Genomic DNA, 23,258 nt, shown 5'->3' with positions numbered 1-23,258 from the left:
ACTATTCCACGATCATAATGTAATTAAACGTGCTTTAAAATATATTTATTTTAAATTATTCATTAGCCATTAAGATACCTCGCCATCTTCCCTTGCTCTTATGATTATCATGGCATTTATAATATGAAGTATTATTATTTTAAATAAAAATATAACAATATATAGCCTATGTATAATAAATTAACCATAAAGATGATTATTTCAACAACGTCGACTGGACGTATTTTAGCGTAAAACTATATATTATCGTAGTATAAAGGTATCACAAGATGAAAACAAAATTCAAAGTACATAATAAAATAAAAGTTAAAAATCGTGCCACTACCATTATCACTGGAGCAATTCTTTGGCTGATATTCATTTTTCTCCCCTCAAAACTCTAGTTTATAACCATATTATTAGAAAAAATTCTCCTTCTTATATCATATCGTCCACGGTCCAGAGACTTAAAATATATGATATATAAATATTTTATATAAATATATATATATGTATATATATATATTTATTATTTATACTATATAGAGATTACATCCAGCCACGTGTTTGTCATTCCGATCGTTCCGAGCTCCGATTTGTATACGCGCGAACAAGCCCACAGTATTCGATGTTGAGAACTGGCAGCCGCAAAAGAATAATAAAAGTAAAAATACAACAACAAATATTATAAATAAGGAAACAATATATATCTATAATATTACAATGGTACGAATTATTCTTTTTTCAATCTATTCAATAAGTATATCATCATATTATGTATTATATTATAGCATAATACAAGCATATAATAAAATAAAAAATTAGATAAGCTCACTTTACGAGCGTGAAAAATGTCTGGTTTTTAAACGCACTCTAATACAATTAAATATACTATAATTTAATAGTGCACCTATATATGTACACTAACTAAGGAAATAAATAATTAATATCTTTACTTTTTATCAAGAACTAATATAATAATATTATGCACTGGTAATTATAATGAACAGATCAATATAACGGGTATGTAAGGTGTGTTCTTAACTTACGTTTACAAATATTAACCAATTGGTGGAAATTATTATGATGAAATATTTTTGATAAAAGACTGGATATTATTCAAGTAGTCTGTATTAATATATTAACATACTGTTCTATATGGAATTGAAATTCAATTTTCAAATATTATTATAGTTTAAAAACATACCGAACAATTCGTAATTTGTAATACACAATATACATTGGCGTATTAAAAATTCCTACTATGATGCCAATAACGCCAAACAACTGTGTATGGTCTTAATTTCCCAATGACGACTAAAGCACTGGTGTAGTATTTGCAAAAGCTTTCTAGAATTGTTTTATATTATGATCGTGTCGCATATTCCTTCTGTATACCCAGGTGCAGTTATAATTGTACTGATGAAATGTATAATTTATTCGTAAAATAAAAATAATTATTTAAATCAAATAATCATCCAGATATATACTACTATAATACCTATTTTATGGGTATTATACTATTATATTATACGAAATACGTCACTCGTAAGAAATATATGTAGCTTATACTTTATTATTTAAAACGTATACGTAAGAGATATAGGACGCCATATAAAAATAACTCAACAATATAGGTATATGCAGATAGAGTCTGCTGTGCGTCAAAAATTGTATTTATTATTTTCCATGTATTTAAATCTATTACAGTGTATCTGGTGTAAAAGAACGTGCACAAGAGGTGAAATAAACTTTATTTTGTCATTATTATTAATATTTCTCTATGAATATTTCCCCCCTTCATTTTGACAATCCAAAAAGTTTTGGGAATAACAGAAAATGCATACGTACACCTGAAACCGTAACAACGACTATTAGAGAGGTTACCATGGTCACGTATGGGGCTTTACATAATAAGAATGGTATTCTTCTGTGGCAGTGACGGTGTTGGGCATATTAATTTTGTAAAACACAGAAAACTGAAAAAATAAAATATAAAAACCACTGAATAAGATAAAATATTAAAATAATACTTTTATGATACGTTTTATTTTAATATCATATAATATATAATATTTTTTATTATTATGTACTTTATTGATTTTATATAGTATTTGGATTTAAAAAATTACAACTATTTGAGAAACATATAGGAAATAATACTGTCACTCGCGTGTATTATATAACTGACACAAAAAAGCATTACCTTGTTCAAACAACCGAAAATTGTTATACGTTTTCGCAAAATATCTAATTAAATTGTTTTTAAATTTATTCTTGTAACAACAATTCGATATTTATAATAATAATAATATTATTATAGTTTATAGTATGTACGAAAACTATTTGTAGACTTTCTACCTTGTCCTATCATCATATCATAGTATTAACCGCACGTTTCAAAAGTTTTTGATTTTCCATTAACATCAAAGTTAAATAATAATAATGTTTACTCAATTCATTTCCAAAACAAATTCGATTTCTGCGTAACAACACGGTATAATAATATTGTGTAAACAATAGCTGATACATATATTATTATTACCTATCATAATATATTTATAATAATACCATATGATGTGATATTGCATACTATAATATAATATAATATATACATAAAAACATTATGGTAATTATTAGGCTTGAATATAATCTGTGAACTTAAAATATAGAAGGGAAATATTAAATAGCTTTGTTTTTGGTAAATAAAAGATAAATGAATGAAAAAATATATGACTAAAATATAATTTTATATAAGCATTTCTATAAACCAAAATCAAAGCAGCCAATTATGGGAGTATGAAATTGTTATAAAAAATCATAAAAATTGGTAAAAACTGCTCAGGATAGTTATAATTATTTTAAATTTTTTACGTACCTATATATAAAGTAATATAAGCGTCCGTAACATTATACAGATTAGTGATGACGGGTCATGTTCATCCCTCCTTTCACACCATCGGAAAAATGACCGTGTGTTTCGTCAGGGCAAACATGTGTGTGTGTAATGTTAATAAGTAAGTTTTTGCCGACGAAGTTTGGTCAGCTTACGCCTTTAAGGCACTAAAGATAAACTGAATTGCGTCAGCTAGTATGAAACAGGCAACACTGTGTAAAGAAAAAAAAATATTAATGTAGAATGTTAACGTCGTAATATAAGCTGTCAAATTTTGGAAAATAATAATAATAATAATAAAAAAAACTAATATCCTCGTCGAAGTTACGCGCGTATAATATATCTATAGACAATACATATTATACACCTATCCTCCACACACTCATATAATATTATAATATATATAATAAATATAATAAATATTTTAATATAACGGATGCGTGAAACGAGCTAAATGAGGAAAAATCTACTAATATAATGCTCTACGATATTTTTGTAATACTCACCAGTATGGTGGAACTATAGTTAGAAGCTGGTGTTACAGTTTATGATTTAATCCTACCCTTAGATAATATATATAAAAGCTTAATTGGGGGCTACCAAATTTCATATGTATGCATATTTTAGGTTTTTTTATTTACATAATAGTTTATGGTGTACGATTCGAAATTGTATATATAAAATAATATATATTTTATAGAACACTCAGAAAATGTCGAAAAATTGCCATGATTAGACCATTCGGGTCCAGAGAAATTAATTCAATACTTCTACACGTTATTTTCGAATGGGGAATTGAGTTTAAAACGTAGTTTTGGTCACTACAATACAGTCATTAACTATTATCTTATGACTACTAATTAGTGAATGTGCGAAATTCAGTACAAATAATATCGAAAAAAATAAAACGTAGAATTCCCGGTCTTGTTTATTAGTTTGAATGTTTTAAGTTTACCCGAATTTACTCAATGAGATAATATAACGTGATTTGGATTAGTGAGGAATATATTATAAGTAGAGCACAAACCATTGGAAACTAATTCGAAAAATATTTCGAAGTTTTTCCAAGAAAATGTTGTTGAGTTTTGTACTGTTGTAGACGAAGACGTTCATAGAATAGGAGTAGAATAATGGATTCGGATATTTTAGAATAAAGAGATGTTGTGGAAGATTGTGAAGATGAAGAAAACTCTAAGACAGTATTAAATGCATGAAAAAAAAAATAGAAAAAGTAATATTTATTGCTCACGTTTTAACGTATTTCGGACTCATAATTTAATAAATATAATATATATAATATTTGTTATTGTACACCTACACGACGTTTACGCGCATATTTGGATACTTGAAAATCCGATCCTTGGTTGTAATACAAACACTGTAGTACTGTACTTACATACTGCAGTTGAACGACACCAGATTCTCTACGAATCACTCAAGACGTGTTTTCTTTTCAATTTATAAACTGCAATTATTTACGTGATTCACGCCTATCTCCATCATCATCATCACATTTCCATGATCATTTACAGAGTTTTAACGCGTCTCTTTGTTTTTTTTACCATCCCGCTTTAAAGCATATTTTAAACTCATGATATTATTACGTGATAAATATTATCTTTTATATTACCTATTAAACCAATTTATTCCTACAAAAAACTCTAATTATGTTATTTTCATTATACATTTTTTTTTTTTTAAACATTTTGCACTTAAATAAGATTATTAAACTGTCTTCAAAGATTGCTTCAAAGGTGTTAACGTGATAAAAATATTTTTTTTATACGCATAAACTTAATACTATTAGCAATCATCAAAAATTAAAAAAATAAATAGGTTAATGCTAATGATTAAAATATCAATACTATGGTAGCTAGTTGCGGGCATTGATTTTAACGTCATCGGCAGTTTTAACCAATGTTAAGACGGTGTTTAAACGAAAATAGTTAATGAAAAATGTACTACTTTTATAAAAACGTCACAGAAATATAATATTATGTGGTGAGGCTAGAGATAATGATTTGCTAAGAAAATAATACCACCTATAGGGAAAGCGGTATAATATTTCTCGATATATTATCATAATTTTTCCGCTACACTACTTATACGTCTACGGATATTATATCCACCAACCACACTTATGCATGCGCGTTCATTTAATTCCAAGCTCTGAGGATTCTGACACGCACACTTCATCTTCAGATACCCACGCCGTATGATATTTAACATTTAACCATAACATATTATATAATTATGTATTATATTGTAAAGTACAAAAGGTGCTCACGTAATTAATATAAAGCGGACGACTTGACGTATTTCCGTGGATTCGAATACTACTCGTATTATCATATTCTATTACTATATAGCTGTACTTTAACATTGATGTATTTTTTTTTAGTACTTCTTAAAACTATAGAGTTATCATAAATTATAGATTTTAAGTTTTTTCGTCATTGTACAATAGTTCATATTATTTTTACCGACACTATACAATTATTGAAGAATAAATTATCGTCAAACGTGTCAATAGGTACTATAAAAATGAACAAAAAAAAATTGTTTTGTTTCTAATTAATGTAGTATAAGGTATAACATATTATTGTACAATTTATCAGTGACAGCGTGATATAGGATTATTTGAAGCGATTAATTTATATCTGAATGGTTGGATGTGCTTGGTCCGGGTGGGTGTCTTCATAAAACCTCAATACAAATATCATTCCAAATATTAACATTAATATAATCTAATATGCTATCAAGTTACTGTGTCCACATTCGTTTGCTGTCACAGTCATTTTAGTTATGTTTTATCTTATGGTTACCTATATGTGGTTATTTAAAATCAATATTGAAATCGATTTTTTTACAGCATAAGTAAGAAAAAATCAATTAAATGCTTCAAAAATATTTTTTAATACAATTTAGTTTTTTAATTTTCAAGATATTTATTATTTTGATCATATCGTGTTTTAAGCGATATAAAAAAAAAAAAATAATTGAGTGAAAATCGACTATCGTGACGACCAGTTTACATAATATAATAGTGTCATACCGGTATCATTATAGCCACCGCTGAGATTTATCATATCATGTCGCGGGTACGTAGAAGTTTCGTCCAGTACATTGTGTTATCTGTGGTTGGGTAAAAAGCACAGAAGCTTAAAATTCAATTAAAACTTAAAACTACGGTATTACATTTTGTGTTTTTTTCGTCCTCTCCCGTTTACAAAACAAACAATATTGGACGAATAAAACCTTTACGCGCTTACCCTAGCTTACCACTGCCGACGCTACGTATGTTGTGTTCACATCATGAAAACAAAAAAATATCGTCTCTTTCAGTGTGTACACACTATTATTATTATGTTCGCCGTGGTGTACACAGGGCGTTGCGATTAAAAAAGGTTTAAAAAAAATGTAATATTTACTCGTGTGAAAAACGATTGTATTTGCGATGTGTTGTATGTATATTTCATAAACATTATACATGTATATACTTATAATGTAAACGAGTGTTTCAATGATTTCTTTTTTTTCGTCGCGGGACGGTTTATACCTGTAGTGCGATATTGCCAACGCCGCAACCGACGCACCTGTCAACAAGTGTAATGCAATTCCAAAAACTTGGCACTTTCGTTACTAACATATTATAACGATTTACGTACAAATGCATGCACACACACACACACATATATATATATATATATACATATATATACATGTATATTTTCCATTCCGTTGTTTTAGCACTTGAAATTACTTTCACGTGTTAGGAAGAATTAAAAAAAAAAAAAAACAACCACTACCATTATAAACCACGTGTATACTAAAAAACTACTTAGACATAATATTATATACTCAGAAATTTATTAAATACTACTTCCACTAAAAAAATCCACTGTTCATTTAAAAGGCGAACGGCACGAAAAGCAAATCCATAAAAATGCCTTTGTGTTTGTAGGTCAACGAGTTTATTTTTATTTGACGGGCGTTATACTTAAATATATAGCGAGTGATCGCTAAAACTTTTTTCATATATATTTCAACCGAGATTATTAGTCTGGTATTTCTACTATACTTTGGTGGCTTTTTCGTGTTTGGCGCTCGACATAAAATCAGTGAATAATCGATTTTAATTTATTATCAATGCAAGGCAGTTTATTTACAATTGATATTTTATATCACACGAGACGTTAATAAGTAATGCGCTTTTTAATGGTAAAGTTATAAAACAGTATATTATAGTATAAAATAACTATAGTTAAACGTAAATAGCTATATTAAAAAACTGATTTTTAGTTCGGTAATAATATACGATTAAAATAGCTGTTATCCACGATGTGCAAAGTTTTTGGAAATTTAAATGAATGACTGATGTATAATCAGATTTAATGCAAACGCGGGCGTGTTGGCACAAACATCAAACACTAATCAATATAGTAGGTATGTATTAAATATCGTTTGGTGTGATGCAGTATTCCTTTATATAGATATCTTGTATTATAAAAATTAAATTCTACACGTCACGTGAACAAATTATTACTATACTTCATTAGGTAATTTTGAATTTTGATAAAATATGGATTACATAGTACACAAACTATTAGTAAATATTTCATTGACCTTGTCAATTTCATGTTAATTTAAACAAAATTGTTTTCTATTTAATATAGGTAACTGTATATTAATATCACTGTTCTCAATATTAAAAGCGTAGAGTAAGAGTGGTTGTGAAGAATAGCAATAATGCTTGGAATGCTGTTCAATTATTTTATTAATAATCTTAATTAAAAATAAGTAACATTTCTTACATAAAAAGTGTTTTATTTGCTGTGAGTTAAAAATATTACTATGATTATGATATATTTATGTAATTAATGTATAATTATAATATGTATTCTATTATATAAGAATATTAATTATTTAATTATCATAATATTATGTTTATATATTATTAATTGTACCAATACTATTATTATAATGATGTATCATATTAATCGAACCAAAATAGCAACAGAAAATAAATTGTAACTGATTTTATGTAAATTTAAGATTATTTCTGTGCAATTTAAAGTAGAATTTTTTGGTTTGGTGAAAAAGATATATGTCATGTAAATTAAATACATTAATTCGATAGGGTATTTTTCCCGTAAAATGGTATAAATCGAAACTCTATTTTTCTGCACACTCAATGGGTGTAGATAAAAACAATACACGATAGAGTATATCGACACACAATACTATTAAAATTATTATTATTATTATTTTTTTTTTTTGAGATTATGGATCACAGCCGCGCGTATTGTACGCACTTCTGGAAACACGCGTAAAATAATAGTACCGTGTAAATAATCGCGCGCAGCTGTACAGGTAGGAATAGTTATACACCGGATATAATTGTTGATTTGTTCGAAGAATGGAAACAATTTGTGTGTAATAAGAAGACAAAAAAAACTAACATATCAATTGGCCCGAAGCCGCAACCTTAAGGCCGCGTATTGTTTGGATATTATACTAGCTGAGTTCAACGGCGTCTCGACAAGCATTAGCTTTATTTTGTCATGCAGTGCGTTAAGACACAGAGTCATTCAACAATTCAACGATTTCTCAAGCCTAAAATCTTTTTAAACAAAATTTTTTTTTCCGTTTCTAGAATAATAATAGTAATATATTATATTATTATGTATTATTAAACACTATTATTGTCATTGTGTGTACGCAGCCGCGTGTTTGTGTTATTATTATTACTATTATTATTATTATTATTGTGCGATGTGTTAATGAGTTTATTGTACGTGGACCGCGTTTGGATTTTCTAAACACAAACAATCGAAACTGATGAATATACAGAGTAAAGAAAAAAACAAATTGAAAACGATATTATATTCACGACGAAAGTATTAGCTTTATTACGATATAATAATATTAATATATCCGGCGCGCGGTGGGACAATCTAATACAATAATAACCGTCACGACTACATCAGCATAGCGCGATTTACAATTTACTGATTTGCGTTAGATATACCTAACTCATTGAAGGTTTAAATATGTCATCATATTATCAATAATTAGATTATTTACGCGGAATAAAATACAATACAACGTGTAACGATGAACATCGTCGTAAAATTATAATAAGTATAATATTATAGAGTCGTGTGTATGTGTGTGTGTTTTTTTTAATAACAAGCACAAATTTACAATATGGCGTATTGCTATGACCTCGAAACACTATGGTCTACCGCTGACCAATAACGGTCAAAAAACTTAATGACTACCAGCTATATAATATTATTATAACAATATTAACATTCGAATGCGTTGAATTATTATTACGTTACTTTATAATATAAATTATTGACTAAAAAAACCCCAAAAATTATAATTGAACACAAGTAGAGGTTGCTAATAAATTATTAAAAAAAGCAACATCATTATTATTGCGCGAAAGATATAGATATCCTGTCTAAGATATTAAAAAAACAAAAAATACGTAATATAAAACATAACATTGTGTATATTTATTATTAGTTATTCATATACGGAAGATATATTTATATTATTTATACCTATACGCCCTACTAAACAATATGAAATATGTATGCAATAATTTGCATGTTTGTTATATACACATTATACACTGATAATGACTCTACTCTATACATTTTACATTAATACAGTATTTTTAATTTTTATTTATAAACAATTTTTTTATTATTATTATTATACTCTACTGCTATAATTATTATTATTAAAACTATTGTCTTTCATCAATCGGGACAGAATTTTTTTTTTTTTTATGAATTCCCAACAATTTATTAATACATAGTATTATCGTATGTTCTCATAGGAATATCGATCGGTAATATAATTTATAACGTATCGACAAAATATAGATAGATTAGTTAGTAATTCATCAAATGCTTAAATACTTTATATACATTAAATAGATTATAAATCTATTAAGGAAATAATTTTTAGTTAAAATTACTTTCTCTAAAAATACAAATTTCACAATGTATAAAAAATCTTAGACACAGCGTTTTAAAAACCAAAAAAATCAAAAATTTACCTTAAAACATTTTAATATGTTAAATAAAAATATATGTGAATATTAATTAGATTATGTAACGAATTTTATAAAAATAAGTTGTCTTTTTGACTAACTGAAAAAAAACACAAATACATATCAATGTAGTAATATAATATAACCAGCCCTGTAGACTTAATATTGAGTACATTTTTAACTATATAATGAATATTACATCAATCAATGAACTATCGTGACTTATGTATCACTTATATCACATTTATTTATATTATTTGCGATTCGGTCGGTATCGCTCGTAGCGCTCTACTGGCTGAGAACGGTTCTCGGTTCAAAACGTTGAATACTTACCTACATAATATTATCGCCATATTATAGTATACATATGTTATCATGAAAAGACTGCAACACACACGAACGAATAAAATATTGGGTATGCCGTTGATGTGATGATGTCAAACGTGGGTCCCCTCGTTATTGCTATATTTGCTACGATGTTAGTCATTAGATTTTGTATAGTTTTTTTTTTTATTTTTTTAATGTAATTGACCTTGTTTTTATTTATACTCATGTCACCGTCAGCCCTTGTTGCATTACATATTTTAATAATAATATAGTAATAGTACACGCTATCTATTAAATTATATATTATTATATGATTATGTGTGCACTGTGCGGTGTAGAGATTATAGATACTATGAACTACATTATGATTCGATCTACCGGAAGTCGTGAATTTCCCGGAAATATAATAATGAAATCAGTTTTCCGATGCCATTGTGAGGCGGCTACAATAAATTGGGACGGCGATATGTGATCCTCTCATATTAACTATAGTTATTACCAAAAATAAGTAAAATTAAAATTAAAAATAAGAAAATTAAAAATTTTAACGCTCAGTTTTTTGAGTTTTTTAGATAGCAACTATAGAAAAACAGGAGTATTGAATATTAGTTTGTTTGAGACGTATTATAGTGTATTTTAATTATGGATATAACATCATATATTATTATAATATTTTATGGATTCCGCCGAATCGATAAACCCCAACACGGTATACTTACTCGTATAATTTTTGGTCAAGTGGTTCACAAACAGCAATAATAGTATGTATACAATAATGTTATAATATTGAATAGTTTCTATGTGTTTAAATCTTTTGAGTCCTCTTTTCATCGACGATAATTTAACATACGTGTTATATATTTTGTAAATTGACGGGTTAATCTATGGCGCTACCATAAATTATTATTTTTTTTTTATCGTTATCATCATCTATTTCTTTTATATATTTTTATAGCTAATAGTAAATTCGACGATGAACTTTCGCACTGTCTATTATAAAACTCCCGTTAAATGAATAAAAACAAATGACATCGATGTGCGACCTTGACGACTGCATGTTTATGCTGTATAGTATGCATCACGTATTATTATTATTATTATTATTATTATACAAGTTATACGTAGGTATATTATAATGCTCGTAGTGTACAAGAGCATATTATTTTCGGACTCCCTTTTTTTTTCATATAATATAAATTACGCCTTGACTACGCCCGTCAATGTGCTCAAAGTCCACGCATACACAGTTGCACATCAAACGACGTGTACGACGATACGCGTGCACACACGTAAATTATTATACTTTGTTTATATATATATTGATACTGTGGTCTGTGACAGCGTTTTATATTAATACTACAACGGTGGTGACCCGGTGATTTACCTACACGTGACATCATTTTTAAAAATATGAAGTAGCTAAACTATAATATAAACTATAAAGTATAACAATAATAATAATAATATATGCATCACTTTGAACGTAGTAGGACACAGTTGTCAGACCCGAGTTGCGGTAATCAAATTTCCTATAAAACCCGTATCCCATATCGTGTGTGGCTTTATACTTTTAAGACGACTCTCCCCGCCACCCCTAACTCTATCATGCGACCGGTACCACACATAATATGATATTGGCTGCACCCGAATTGCGTGCCAAAAAAGAGCGATTTTGGACGACAACCGAATATCATGCTTGGTTTTTTACGATACAGCTGAGTTGCGTGCGTGTATTTTTTGAGACAGCTTCGAACTGTGTGCGTAAAAGTTTAAACGAATGACCGGTTTTGGCTGACAACCACATAATGTGTTGTATAGTGAAAATACAGCTAGTAAATTCGATATGCTGTAATGTGAGTGTTTTCAATCGTACTAGATTACTAGTTTAGTGAATAGTGTTGCGATATTATGATTACAATTTTATAAATATGCATATATAATATTGATCGAATATTATAACATAATATAATACCTAATAGTTAAAATCCAAATAGATTATATGATAAATACAAAATAGATACTAATTTATTTGTATTTATTTTAATTTAATTCAATTTTGTATTATTTAGTAGTGATATATTTTTTTTTTTTTGGTTTTTAAATACTTTAAACTACAATATATTATAAAAATACCTATGTATTATAACATACGATTTTTTTGATTTTTTTATCGTTTTATTTTTTAATTTATAATTGTTTGAAATAAAATGTCTAATAAATGTTTAATAAATATTAAGTATGTCGCTAGTATTTCGGTTACAAGAAAAAAAAACCACGCAAGTAATAGTTCATGTAACTTAGATGATGATTTTTGTACACATTCAGAAACACCCATTACCCATAATATTATAATGATCACTCATCGTCTCATTGGTACAAACTCATTTTTAACACGTTGCATAGTATAACTGGGAGAAAGGTGTTTCAATCGTGATGTCTAACTTATCGACGTTATTGTGTATAGTTTTACACAAAACAGTCCATCAATTATAGAACGCCCGGGCCGAATTGGAGATCTCGACGGCGGTATATGTTCCATCTTCTTATTTTCCCTATACAGAGGATGCGCGGTGTATAATAATGTATCGATATCAACCCCGTCAAGAGACATACTCGTACGTGCACGAGTCCCAACAGGCACATAAATAACATATAGTTACACACGTTGACGGGTTCACTTGCGCCATCTTCGCATAAACCACCGTGGTAGTTTTGAAGGGGTAGATGAATAGGATTAATGGGAGCCTCCCTGAAAAAAAAAAACAGCCGATGGTTAATCGTGAAACATTGCAAAAGTATTGTATAATGTATTTTTTTTATTTGTATTCTTAATTTCACTAGTAATTAAGCGTCCATTTAAACGGCACCAAGTTCTAAGTTACATTTTATCAAACATAATGTATATTTTTTACGTTTTATCAGACTATATTAAAAGAGCACGATAATCGTAACTCTAATTGAAACAATTTTATTAGTGCATAAATAATATGTTTAGATGCTAATAGAAAGTAAGCATAATAAATCGCGTAAAATTAAATTATGTTATAGCTCTCGCTTTTAATATTTATGAAATGGGACTAATGACTTTTACCAAAACGCCCACGCCGAGCGCCGTTATTGTATTTATATAAATGCAGAATCTCCAGCTATGGACGACGCGTAGTTCTTGATCTCTAATCGAAGTTTCCTATATTATACCATTATACTTATGGAGTAGATACTCGAGAGTCAGTCGACAGCATACGTTGCGTGTACATAATAAGACTATACTATAAATACGTATTATGATGATAATATAGCCAAGCGACCCGATTATAGTATATATTATTATAATATTGCCTATATTTCGTGTATTGTAAAAAAAAGAACCACATGTCCATTACCCATATGCCTTTTATACTCTAATTATAATAATTGTTGTCCAATTATACTTTGTTCAAATTTAATTTTAATTATATTTCCGTATACGAATGAATTACAACAAATGCCCTATTACATCTGTCTTGTTTTATTGTTTCGCCTTAATTAATTCTTCTTTGTACCCATTCGCATGAAGACTATGGACAAAATTGCTTCTTTTTTTTTAAATTTATTTTTTGAGAAAAATGTAATTTGCCGTTTTAAGTCGTCTTTATGTTTTACAAGGTAACGAACAATGTAGAAAATAAAGCCAATGCAATAAAAGACAGCGTAAAAAGAAACACTCAAAAAAGAAATAAAACCAATTTATATATATCTAAATTAATTGATCTCAACGAATTTTAAACTAACTTAATAACATTAATAAAAGTCTTATAATATGAATAATTTAAATATTTAAAAGGATTTATTGCAACAAAAAGTAATAAAAATAATAATATCAATAAAGTACTTTACTTTTCAAAAATAAATTGAAAGCAGAATGGAAATTTGCTGCCCAGATCAATACCACCATACATCAGAATTACCTACTAAAATCATATACAAATAATAACTAAAAACTAAAAAGTATATATTAATAACGATATAACATTAAAGATAAAATATAACACAGAGACAGCCATTTATAAGTACTATAGTATTGTATTTATCACAACAACTACGTATATATATATATATAGGTACTGTGGACGAGTGACCGAATGCGTTGATACAATCTAAATTCTCCATAATATAAATTCTAATAAATAAAGATATCAGCTATAATTTCTTTCTATTGGCTCATCAGAATTATCAGAAATAAAATAATTTTTGCCATTATTATTGAAATGATTGCATTTCGTATTATTATTTATTTCATTTTGAAATAAATGGAATAGGTTACGTTTTGGTTTAGCTTACAACTAAATGTTATTATATAAAATTAATAATTTGGCATGAGAAATATAATAAAGCATTATTTTCAACTGTAAAGTTATGTTTAGTAAATATAATTCAATTTTCTATTACCTACTTCAAAATATTACCGTTACAAGTTAAATATTTGTTTACATTGTCTTTTGTGACTCGTTTGTTTTAAATTAAAATCTTCGAGTTATTTAATTAAGCATAATGAATTAATAAATAATAAAAACAACGGGTTTTTATGACATCGTATTGAATTATTATTTATATTAGTAGTTGTGTAACATAAAAGTAATGAGACAAATTAGAACGGTAACATGTCATAAGTAATTAAATAATCTTACGCAACACAGATGTACGGATAAAGCTTTTGAAAAATTTTTAAAAATTTAATTTGGCATAAAATCCATATCTCAATACTTACATTTAATTCAAAATACACGTACAACTATTGAAATCGAATTGATTAATTTATTTCAGTTTTTTCCCCGATATACGAATCTACATGAATATAATATATCATATGATATTTAAATACGGCTCAAAATATCCAGACGTGATATTAATAAGAAATAATGAAATAATAACTACCTAGCTCATTCGTAAAATCGCGAAAATATAAATAAAATATAATACATTTTATTATAATATTATAAAAAAAGTTATGGATAAATCGTATACACCGTCCGAATTGCAATCTATGGAGTGAGTACCTATATTATTAAACATGTCGGTTAGATGAGGTGGTTATGTTTTGAACATATGTTCGGTAAACCGTCCGTTTGCCGTTTACGAAGACAACGATGATTAGCCGTTTCAAAAAAAAACCGCACATTTGTACCAATGGTTTCTTAATGATATAAAACAGACTACATCCTTTGTTCGTAATGCGACGACACGAATAATATATGTACTATGCCCTCGAGACTTACAAAGCTCGCCAAATTATCTTTGCGCTATAATAGTTGTGTGGTTTTTTTTTTTTTGTTTGTTTTTAGTTTTCTATATAAATAGTACCCAGAGAAACGTGGCTTGCAGTATAGTATCTAATACAGTATCGCAGTTGTGCAGAAAAAAATAATGATATATGCCGAGATATTGTATACAAATTATTGTACATACAATTTTAAACTGGTAAAAATTAACCAGCCATGAATTAACTGTAGTAATTTTGCCCTGTAATACAGTCACCTGCACAAAAAAACAAAATCCGTAAAGAACCATATATTTATGCATAGATATGTAATTTACTAATTACTAATTACACTAATTTATTACAGTATAACTTCGATTAACCGTCACCGTCAGGACGGTAGTAATATAAGTGATTAATGACAAATACTTTAATGGGGGCTCAAAATTGTAGACGTTCTAACTTTTGTCGAAATAAATAAGTAAATAATAATTATAATTATTTTCTTAACGATAAAACTGCTTTATTATTTAAATTAGAATAATATATTTGATCAGATGAGCCAGTACAATATTAGACGTACGTTTTCAAAGATAGATTTTCTCTAAATAATAATTTAGTACAAAAATTAAACAAATTAAATATTTTTAAATACAATTTAATTTATTCATTAATTTATCAACCATATTATACTTGATAAACTAACCAAATATTATAATAGCTCCATGCATAGCTGTATAAATAAAATATTATTACCACACAAATAATACAATTTAAAAATATTAGAATAATTTCTTTTGTTTTTAATAATTTATTACACTATTTTATCTTGACAGATACAATATCTGAGTTGAATTTATCGTTGTATAATTGTTTCTAATAAATAGTTGTGAGTGAAAGAATAAGAATTAGTAAAAGTAACTTTATCTACCCATTCTATATATACCTACTACATATCTTAAATCGTGTTCTTTAGAGTCTTACATACACTTTAATGTTTGACTTAAAATACTTTAATCGTTCTCTTATATTGCTTATCGATACAAGTAAAATTATACATAGATTTAAAAACTAACTACGTATGCATTTTAAATACAACATGTGCATACTTGGTGATCGTGTTATAATTATTCTCATTTATATAAACGATATTTTTAGAGAATAGTGTCTGAAGAATAGAAATTTGGTTAATATCGTCCGTGTTTGTCGTAAAATATTTAATGTATTTAATCTGCTCAATTTGAAACGACATTATGATTCCATACGTGAAACGAACTTTTTTTCATTGTAATTATTTTTATGCAAATCAAACAATACGTCGGCAGCAACGATATACACATTATGGTAATATGCGTGTTTACCGAAACGTGATATTTATACGACGCTATACTACCATAGTCTCGCTATAACCTTTTCACATGCTCCAGAGTGGATAGGTACATGTACAATTGAATACACGTTTTATAAACGGATTAGGTTTTATGTTTTAAATTTATCTAAAAGTTACTTTTGAAATTGTACACTTTGTCACACACATATTTTTATGGATAATACAATTTGAATAATTAAAAACAATCATGATATTTAATTATGTTATCGTTAAAACAGAATACTATATTGTCTAGCTTTCGAAACGCACATCAATTCTCTATAGAATAATTCTAAGATTTTAGGTTGAATAAGCGTAAAAAACTGTTTAACTATTAAATAATAAATAGTGTTCGTGTTTAAAAATTGTATAATCCATAGAAACAAATTGAAAATAATATTGCTACTAAAATAAAATTAATGAACCTATATATTATATTTATTAAAACATAATTTACGGTTTATGTTACACCGGAACTATAAATTATAAAGGTTACTATAATAATAGGTATGAATAATATGCTTATAGTAAGCTGGTTGACTTATTTATAAACTTACCTAACGAATTTGAAAAAATTAAAAATTAAAATTAAAATAGAGGACGTTGTTCACAAAATAGTCATTTTTTTTTAAATGTAATGCTCTATAATATTAATAGAATGTCACTAATTATTTTTATTTAACTCGGGTTATCGTAAAAAATAGATCGAGAACCACTATTCTGAGGTAATAATCTTAATGAGAATATAATAATTGTCAGCTGTATAAATATATAATATATTATACGAGACACAACTGTGGTACGATCGGGATGGTGGTGGTCCGTGACGTCAATAGAATTAACAGTTCAATAACATAATTATAATTTAATTGTATGTTAATATTTTGTAAAGATTATATATACAAAATAAACAAAATAGTAATATGCAAATTAAAAAGAAAATACTTTATTTTTTCCAAATATAAGACAGTTCCTCTGCACTGGGCGTGGTCATACATATCAGACTGGCGCGTGGTAAAATCGAAAATGACCGAATGAAATAAATTTATATTATGAACTTCGTCGGCGGACGATTGGAACAGCCGAACCGGAAGCGGGAGGACGATCATCTGAAACAGAAGCGGAACCGAGCGCAGAAGCAGCGTCGAACCGCGGTGACGGTGGTCGGTATACAACTTCGCGGTGACCGTTGATAAACGACCATCACGTGCGCACCACGTTCAGTATTATAGTGGCCGGATCAGCGGAACGGACGGCGGCGGGATCATCGTCCGCGCGCCGGTTGCACCGGTACTAACGGCGAGCGTGGTCGAGCAGCCGGCGGCGTGGGGGGCGCGTCAAGCAAGTGCAGCTGGTGGTGCTGCTGCTGCCGAAGCTGCCGTCGCCGCCGCCTTCGCCACAGCCGCCAGGCAGCCACCGCCGCTGTCGACGACTCTGCAGCAGCAGCATCCGAAGCCGGCGACGGTCAGCAGCAACAACAACAGCCGCAGCAACAGCCAAGCGGTAGCCAGCACAGGACGGAGACCACAGCGGTATTGGTAATAACGTCGCCATCTTCATTAACCATATCAGCACCGGGACGAGTTGAGGTCGCCGCTGTCACCCTGACGTCGTCGACCGGATGCCAAATACCATCGTCGTCGTGTTCCGTCACCGCAGACGCCGACAGGAAGTCGTCGTCGGCCCCGAACGCCGTTCTGGTCGCCGGCGACCTAAACCAGCAACAGCAACAGCCGCTGCACGCCGCCGCCGCCACATCGGGAGCGAAACAGCAGCAGCAACAGCAACAACAGTTGCACGACATCGAGGAGGAAGAGGACGACGATCAGCCGACTTCGTCAACGGACGGCGACCGTTCGCTGACGGTCCGCGAGACCGCCGCCGGTTGCCCGTCTCCAACGTCGTCGTCTGGCATCCCGTCGGCCACGACCACGACCTGGCCCAGGGCGACCGCAACTACGGCGGTGGTGTTGGCGCACCACCAGCAGCAGCCGCCGTCAACTCAGTCGTCTGCGCCTGCCGCCGACCGGAAACGCAAAAAGAACCTGCGCACTAAGAGCGTGACGAACACCGTTACTTCGGACGTATCCGGAAACGGCGGTTTGGAACGTGCCGCCGGCGCTACGCCATCGTCGACAAACGACAATAGTAACGATAATAGTCAAGCGCCCGCCCCTACAGCAGCAGCAGCAGTAGCAGCAGCTGTAGCGGCAGCGGCAGCCGAAACCACAGCCGCCTCCACCGCAGCGGTCGCAGCCAAGATGCAAGCGGAACAGGGCAGCATCGGTGATCTACAGAAGTATCATAAATTCCTCCGAAACCGCAGGCACACACTAGCTAACGTCCGGTAAGTACGAGTGTGCATTTTAAACCCACGATCAGCTCCTGAACATATATTATAGTAATACGCGTGCGGGGGGTATTGGATTTTTGATGCAACCTTAAACTTAAGGCGAATTCACGCTGAACCGCAATAACCATTACGATTTCCAAAAAACAAATTTTGAGATTCGTAGTAATCTAAGTAGTTCTAGTATTTATATTGATAGGATAAATTGTATTAGTAGTAAGTAGTAACTGGTTTAACGTATGCTTCAAGTAAAATCGGAGTCTACTCTTTGCAGATGTATGGTATATTTACTTAGGTAACCTTATGGTGATATGGTATACTAATCGTATGATTCAGCTAACTGTAGCGTACATTTTTTCTTTGGAAATCGTGATAGAGTGTGAAGTAGTATTATAAAAACCATAAGTCCATAAACCATACCACATGGCGGGAATAACAGTTAAAGAATCAAAGAGCTTATTTTTCTCGGTTGGAACTGTGCAGACGGTTTAGCGCAGTAAAAACGTGGATCCCGGCATCCTGCAATCGTTAGATTTTTAGCGCATAAATCATTCATTTTGGATTTTTGTATAAAAAATTGTAGGTGAGGTTGAATAAAGTAAGTATGATTCTAATTAATCGCTTATTTTTGTTTCAATTTTATTTCAACTAAATAAAAAAGAATTGGTAACAGAAAAAATTTTTAATTTATTGTGTTAATATACAATTTGACTTTGAAAAAATTAGGACAATGCGTATCCATATTCTTAAAAATCTCATTTTGTATAATTTTATTTTAAATTTACAAAAGTAATGAAATTAATTAAATTTGAATCTAAAGTATTTTACTAAATATAATGTGGAGAATTTGTATGATGTGGAAGCTTTAATAATTATATTTTCGATTCATATAACGTAAAAATTCGGTCCTATCGTATCTTACAATATAAACTTAGAATCTAGTTTTTATTTTCAGCTACACTCCACTAGATTATTTTTATGAAAATACTTAAACATTGTCTATTTTATTATTAAACTATTACATACTCGTACGTCGTATCGTGTCGTTAAAAATAACATCGTGAAGTTATGATAATATGACGATGTAATATGAAATTCGATTTTTAAAGTGTAACCTGTTCGCGGTATGCTGCAGTTAACCGTTTTCATATTTTATTCTTTACACGTACCTACATAATAATATAACAAATTTTCCGTGTGGAACTTTTGAACCGTGTAAATAGTTTTATAAATCATTTTCAGTGCCGCCATAGCCATTACACACACACACACACACACACACACACACACACACACACACACACACACACACACACACACACACACACACACACACACACACGTCAACGTGCGCATAACAAAGTCGTTCTTTTTGATTTAAAGAGACATATTGTTGCGAATAAATAAGTACCTCTATAAACTTCGTCAAACCATAAATTAATTTATGCCGTTAAATTGAATCATTTTCAATGGGTTTCGAACTGGGTTAAAAAAAATGCCACGAAAACAATAATAATAATACTATTCACCATACAGATTTTTGATTTATCATTTCGGATGTTGTACACGTATACACAATACTTTATATTGTTACGATTTTGCTGTTTTTTTTACGTGTTATATTTTTGGAATAAATGCCGTTCCACCATTTTTTATAATACAGAGAAATGCACATGCTATCCCCCTTTTTGCTTCAATATTGAAGTTATTCAAAATCGACAAAATCTGATTTTCTGAAATTTAATTATAATAAATTACAAAATGAATACGATTTAAAACCATAGATATTATTAAATTATTTAGATTATTATATTATTTAAGTAGGATAATGTAAAGATACAAACATCTGTTTTACAAACGATAACCTCTCTTTTCTACTGTAAATTATTAATTGAATATGTTTTCTGAATATTTTGATATAAGAGAATTAAAACTTGTACAAGTAGTTTTGAGTTCATTAAATGTGTGTTTTAATTAGGATAATAGGACAATCATAATTGATTAGGAAGGTATGATGAGAGTGACTTGAAAATATTAGTATAATTTATATTTTTATAAATGTTCTAAGTATAATAAATATTAGATCCAATAATACATCTATTTTATATTATAGTAAAATATTTGTATGGGATTTGTTTTAATCTTAGTACCTATCAACATAAGTAAAAAAACCTGTTAGTTTGAATTTTGAATTAAATAAATCAGACATTTCATAAAAAATTATCTACTAAATAATTCACAGTAAAAATAGTGTTTGTACAAAAAATATGAATTTGAATAAATTATTATAAAAGACAAATAAGGTTGATCATGGTTGTAAACCACTCTGTAAATAAATATTATCACACAGCCATGATCTACGTAGAGGAATTCATCAAACGTGAATTTTACTTTTGATATTTAAAGTTTATAAACGTTGGCACACGTGTAAGTATTATTGAAACTGTAATTATGTTTGTAATTTTTAGAATAGCGTTTCGAGTACTTTGTGTAATTTAACTTATACTTAAAACTAATTATAATGTGAAAACTGCCATATTATTTTTTTAGTTCTGTTCAATTACAATTTTACCAAAGTAATAATATTGGTTGAGACTTTTACACTGTAGTTAACCTTAAGTCGATTAAATCTAATGTGGGCATTAAAATGAATTAAAAACACAATGGTTTTAGCGTTTTAACACCTTAGCGGTGTGTTTAATTCACGTATTATTCGTATATATATATAGTATATATTGTATTTAACGTAAAAACTCACATTTTATTTTTTTTTGAGCCAAATTTTAAGAACCATAGTTAACATTTGTATAGAGTATTATTAAAACTAAAAACACGAAAAATCCTTTTAGCGAAAAAAAATACCACCTCGACATTACCACCTGCTTGCCCGGCAGTATATGCTCACGTGTCAGCGCCCGTGTAGGTATATTTGTCTTTTCCAAAATTGTATTTTATACTTGCATATATCTAACCCAGGGTTTATTTCTTTACATACTCTAGTCCTTTGTAGTGTGAGAGGTAGGAATATAAAAACTTTTTCACCGAACGTTTCGATTATTAAGTAATAAAGATTTAATTTATATATATATAATGTACGTACTTAACGAATCGCATTACGTGTGTATACCATGGTGCTTGATTGGATTATTGAAAAAATGATCTAATACTACGATACATACCTACTGTCTTAGTTGACACCTTCCAGAATAAATATATAAATTGTTTTAAGTGTTATTTTTGAAGGGACATTTTAATGATATCTGGACGATAGTGACTCATGCAGTTTCTACATCAGGGATCTTCAACTTACGATTCACTGTGTCTTTATTTGTGGCCCACAAACACATTTTAATATATTATATATTTTTAATACATTTTTGATCTTTTATTATGTGCTTATGAATGTGGCCTTTAAAAATTTATAAAAATCTAGGTGGCCCATTACCAATTTTTTTTGGAAACCTTTTATATTATCAAAAACTTACTATTATTATCCATAATTATTTACTCAATCAGTGCTTTACCCGACCTTTATATACGAATACGATATAAGATTGATGTATGCCTAATTTAAATATTATATTTTTTAACGTCTGCATTATGGTCTGCTATATGGTTTCTTTTTGATTTAATGATTTTCTAATTAATTATTTTTCATAAACAGTTTAGCCTTACCAAATTGTAATTTTTTGTGGCATAAATCAAAATATATTATCAATGAATGCGGTTATCACTGCCGAGGACCATTTTAGCAAACAATGAAAACCAACTTATATCATGTTATTATATTTTTAAAATGTATTACAACTGAGATTATCTGTAATTATTAGGTCTACGTTTACTAATTATTTCCGTAGGTACACATTTACTGCTTCAATTTTAATAAAATCGATTTGTGTTAGTTACTATCAGCAATATATTACCACTGGACGATGGTTACTTATAAAAAAAAAATACAGTAATATGTTGATTAGATTTTGAATTAATCTATACCTGTCGTGTTACCTGTTATTTTATTTACCGTTTTAG

At 29.5% G+C, this 23,258-nt stretch overlaps 1 protein-coding gene across 4 annotated transcripts in view; it reads left to right on the top strand.

Moving 5' to 3' along the window:
- LOC132921822 (cAMP-specific 3',5'-cyclic phosphodiesterase) overlaps positions 1-23,258 on the top strand; it is a 622,929-nt gene that overhangs the window by 268,779 nt on the left and 330,892 nt on the right. Inside the window, exons 1-2 of one of the 4 annotated variants that reach the window (XM_060985038.1) lie at positions 18,127-18,224; positions 18,320-19,226. The exons of 2 other annotated variants lie outside the window; for them this stretch is intronic. In XM_060985038.1, the coding sequence (XP_060841021.1) occupies positions 19,141-19,226 (86 nt within the window). In that variant the 5' untranslated portion in view covers positions 18,127-18,224; positions 18,320-19,140. Of the gene's footprint in view, positions 1-18,126; positions 18,225-18,260; positions 19,227-23,258 lie in introns of those variants that run through there. One more of the 4 variants, XM_060985037.1, reaches the window with a different exon arrangement.

This window comes from Rhopalosiphum padi, chromosome 2, assembly GCF_020882245.1.
Source record: "Rhopalosiphum padi isolate XX-2018 chromosome 2, ASM2088224v1, whole genome shotgun sequence".
Lineage (NCBI taxonomy): Eukaryota > Metazoa > Arthropoda > Insecta > Hemiptera > Aphididae > Rhopalosiphum > Rhopalosiphum padi.
This window is presented reverse-complemented; position numbering and strand designations above follow the sequence as displayed.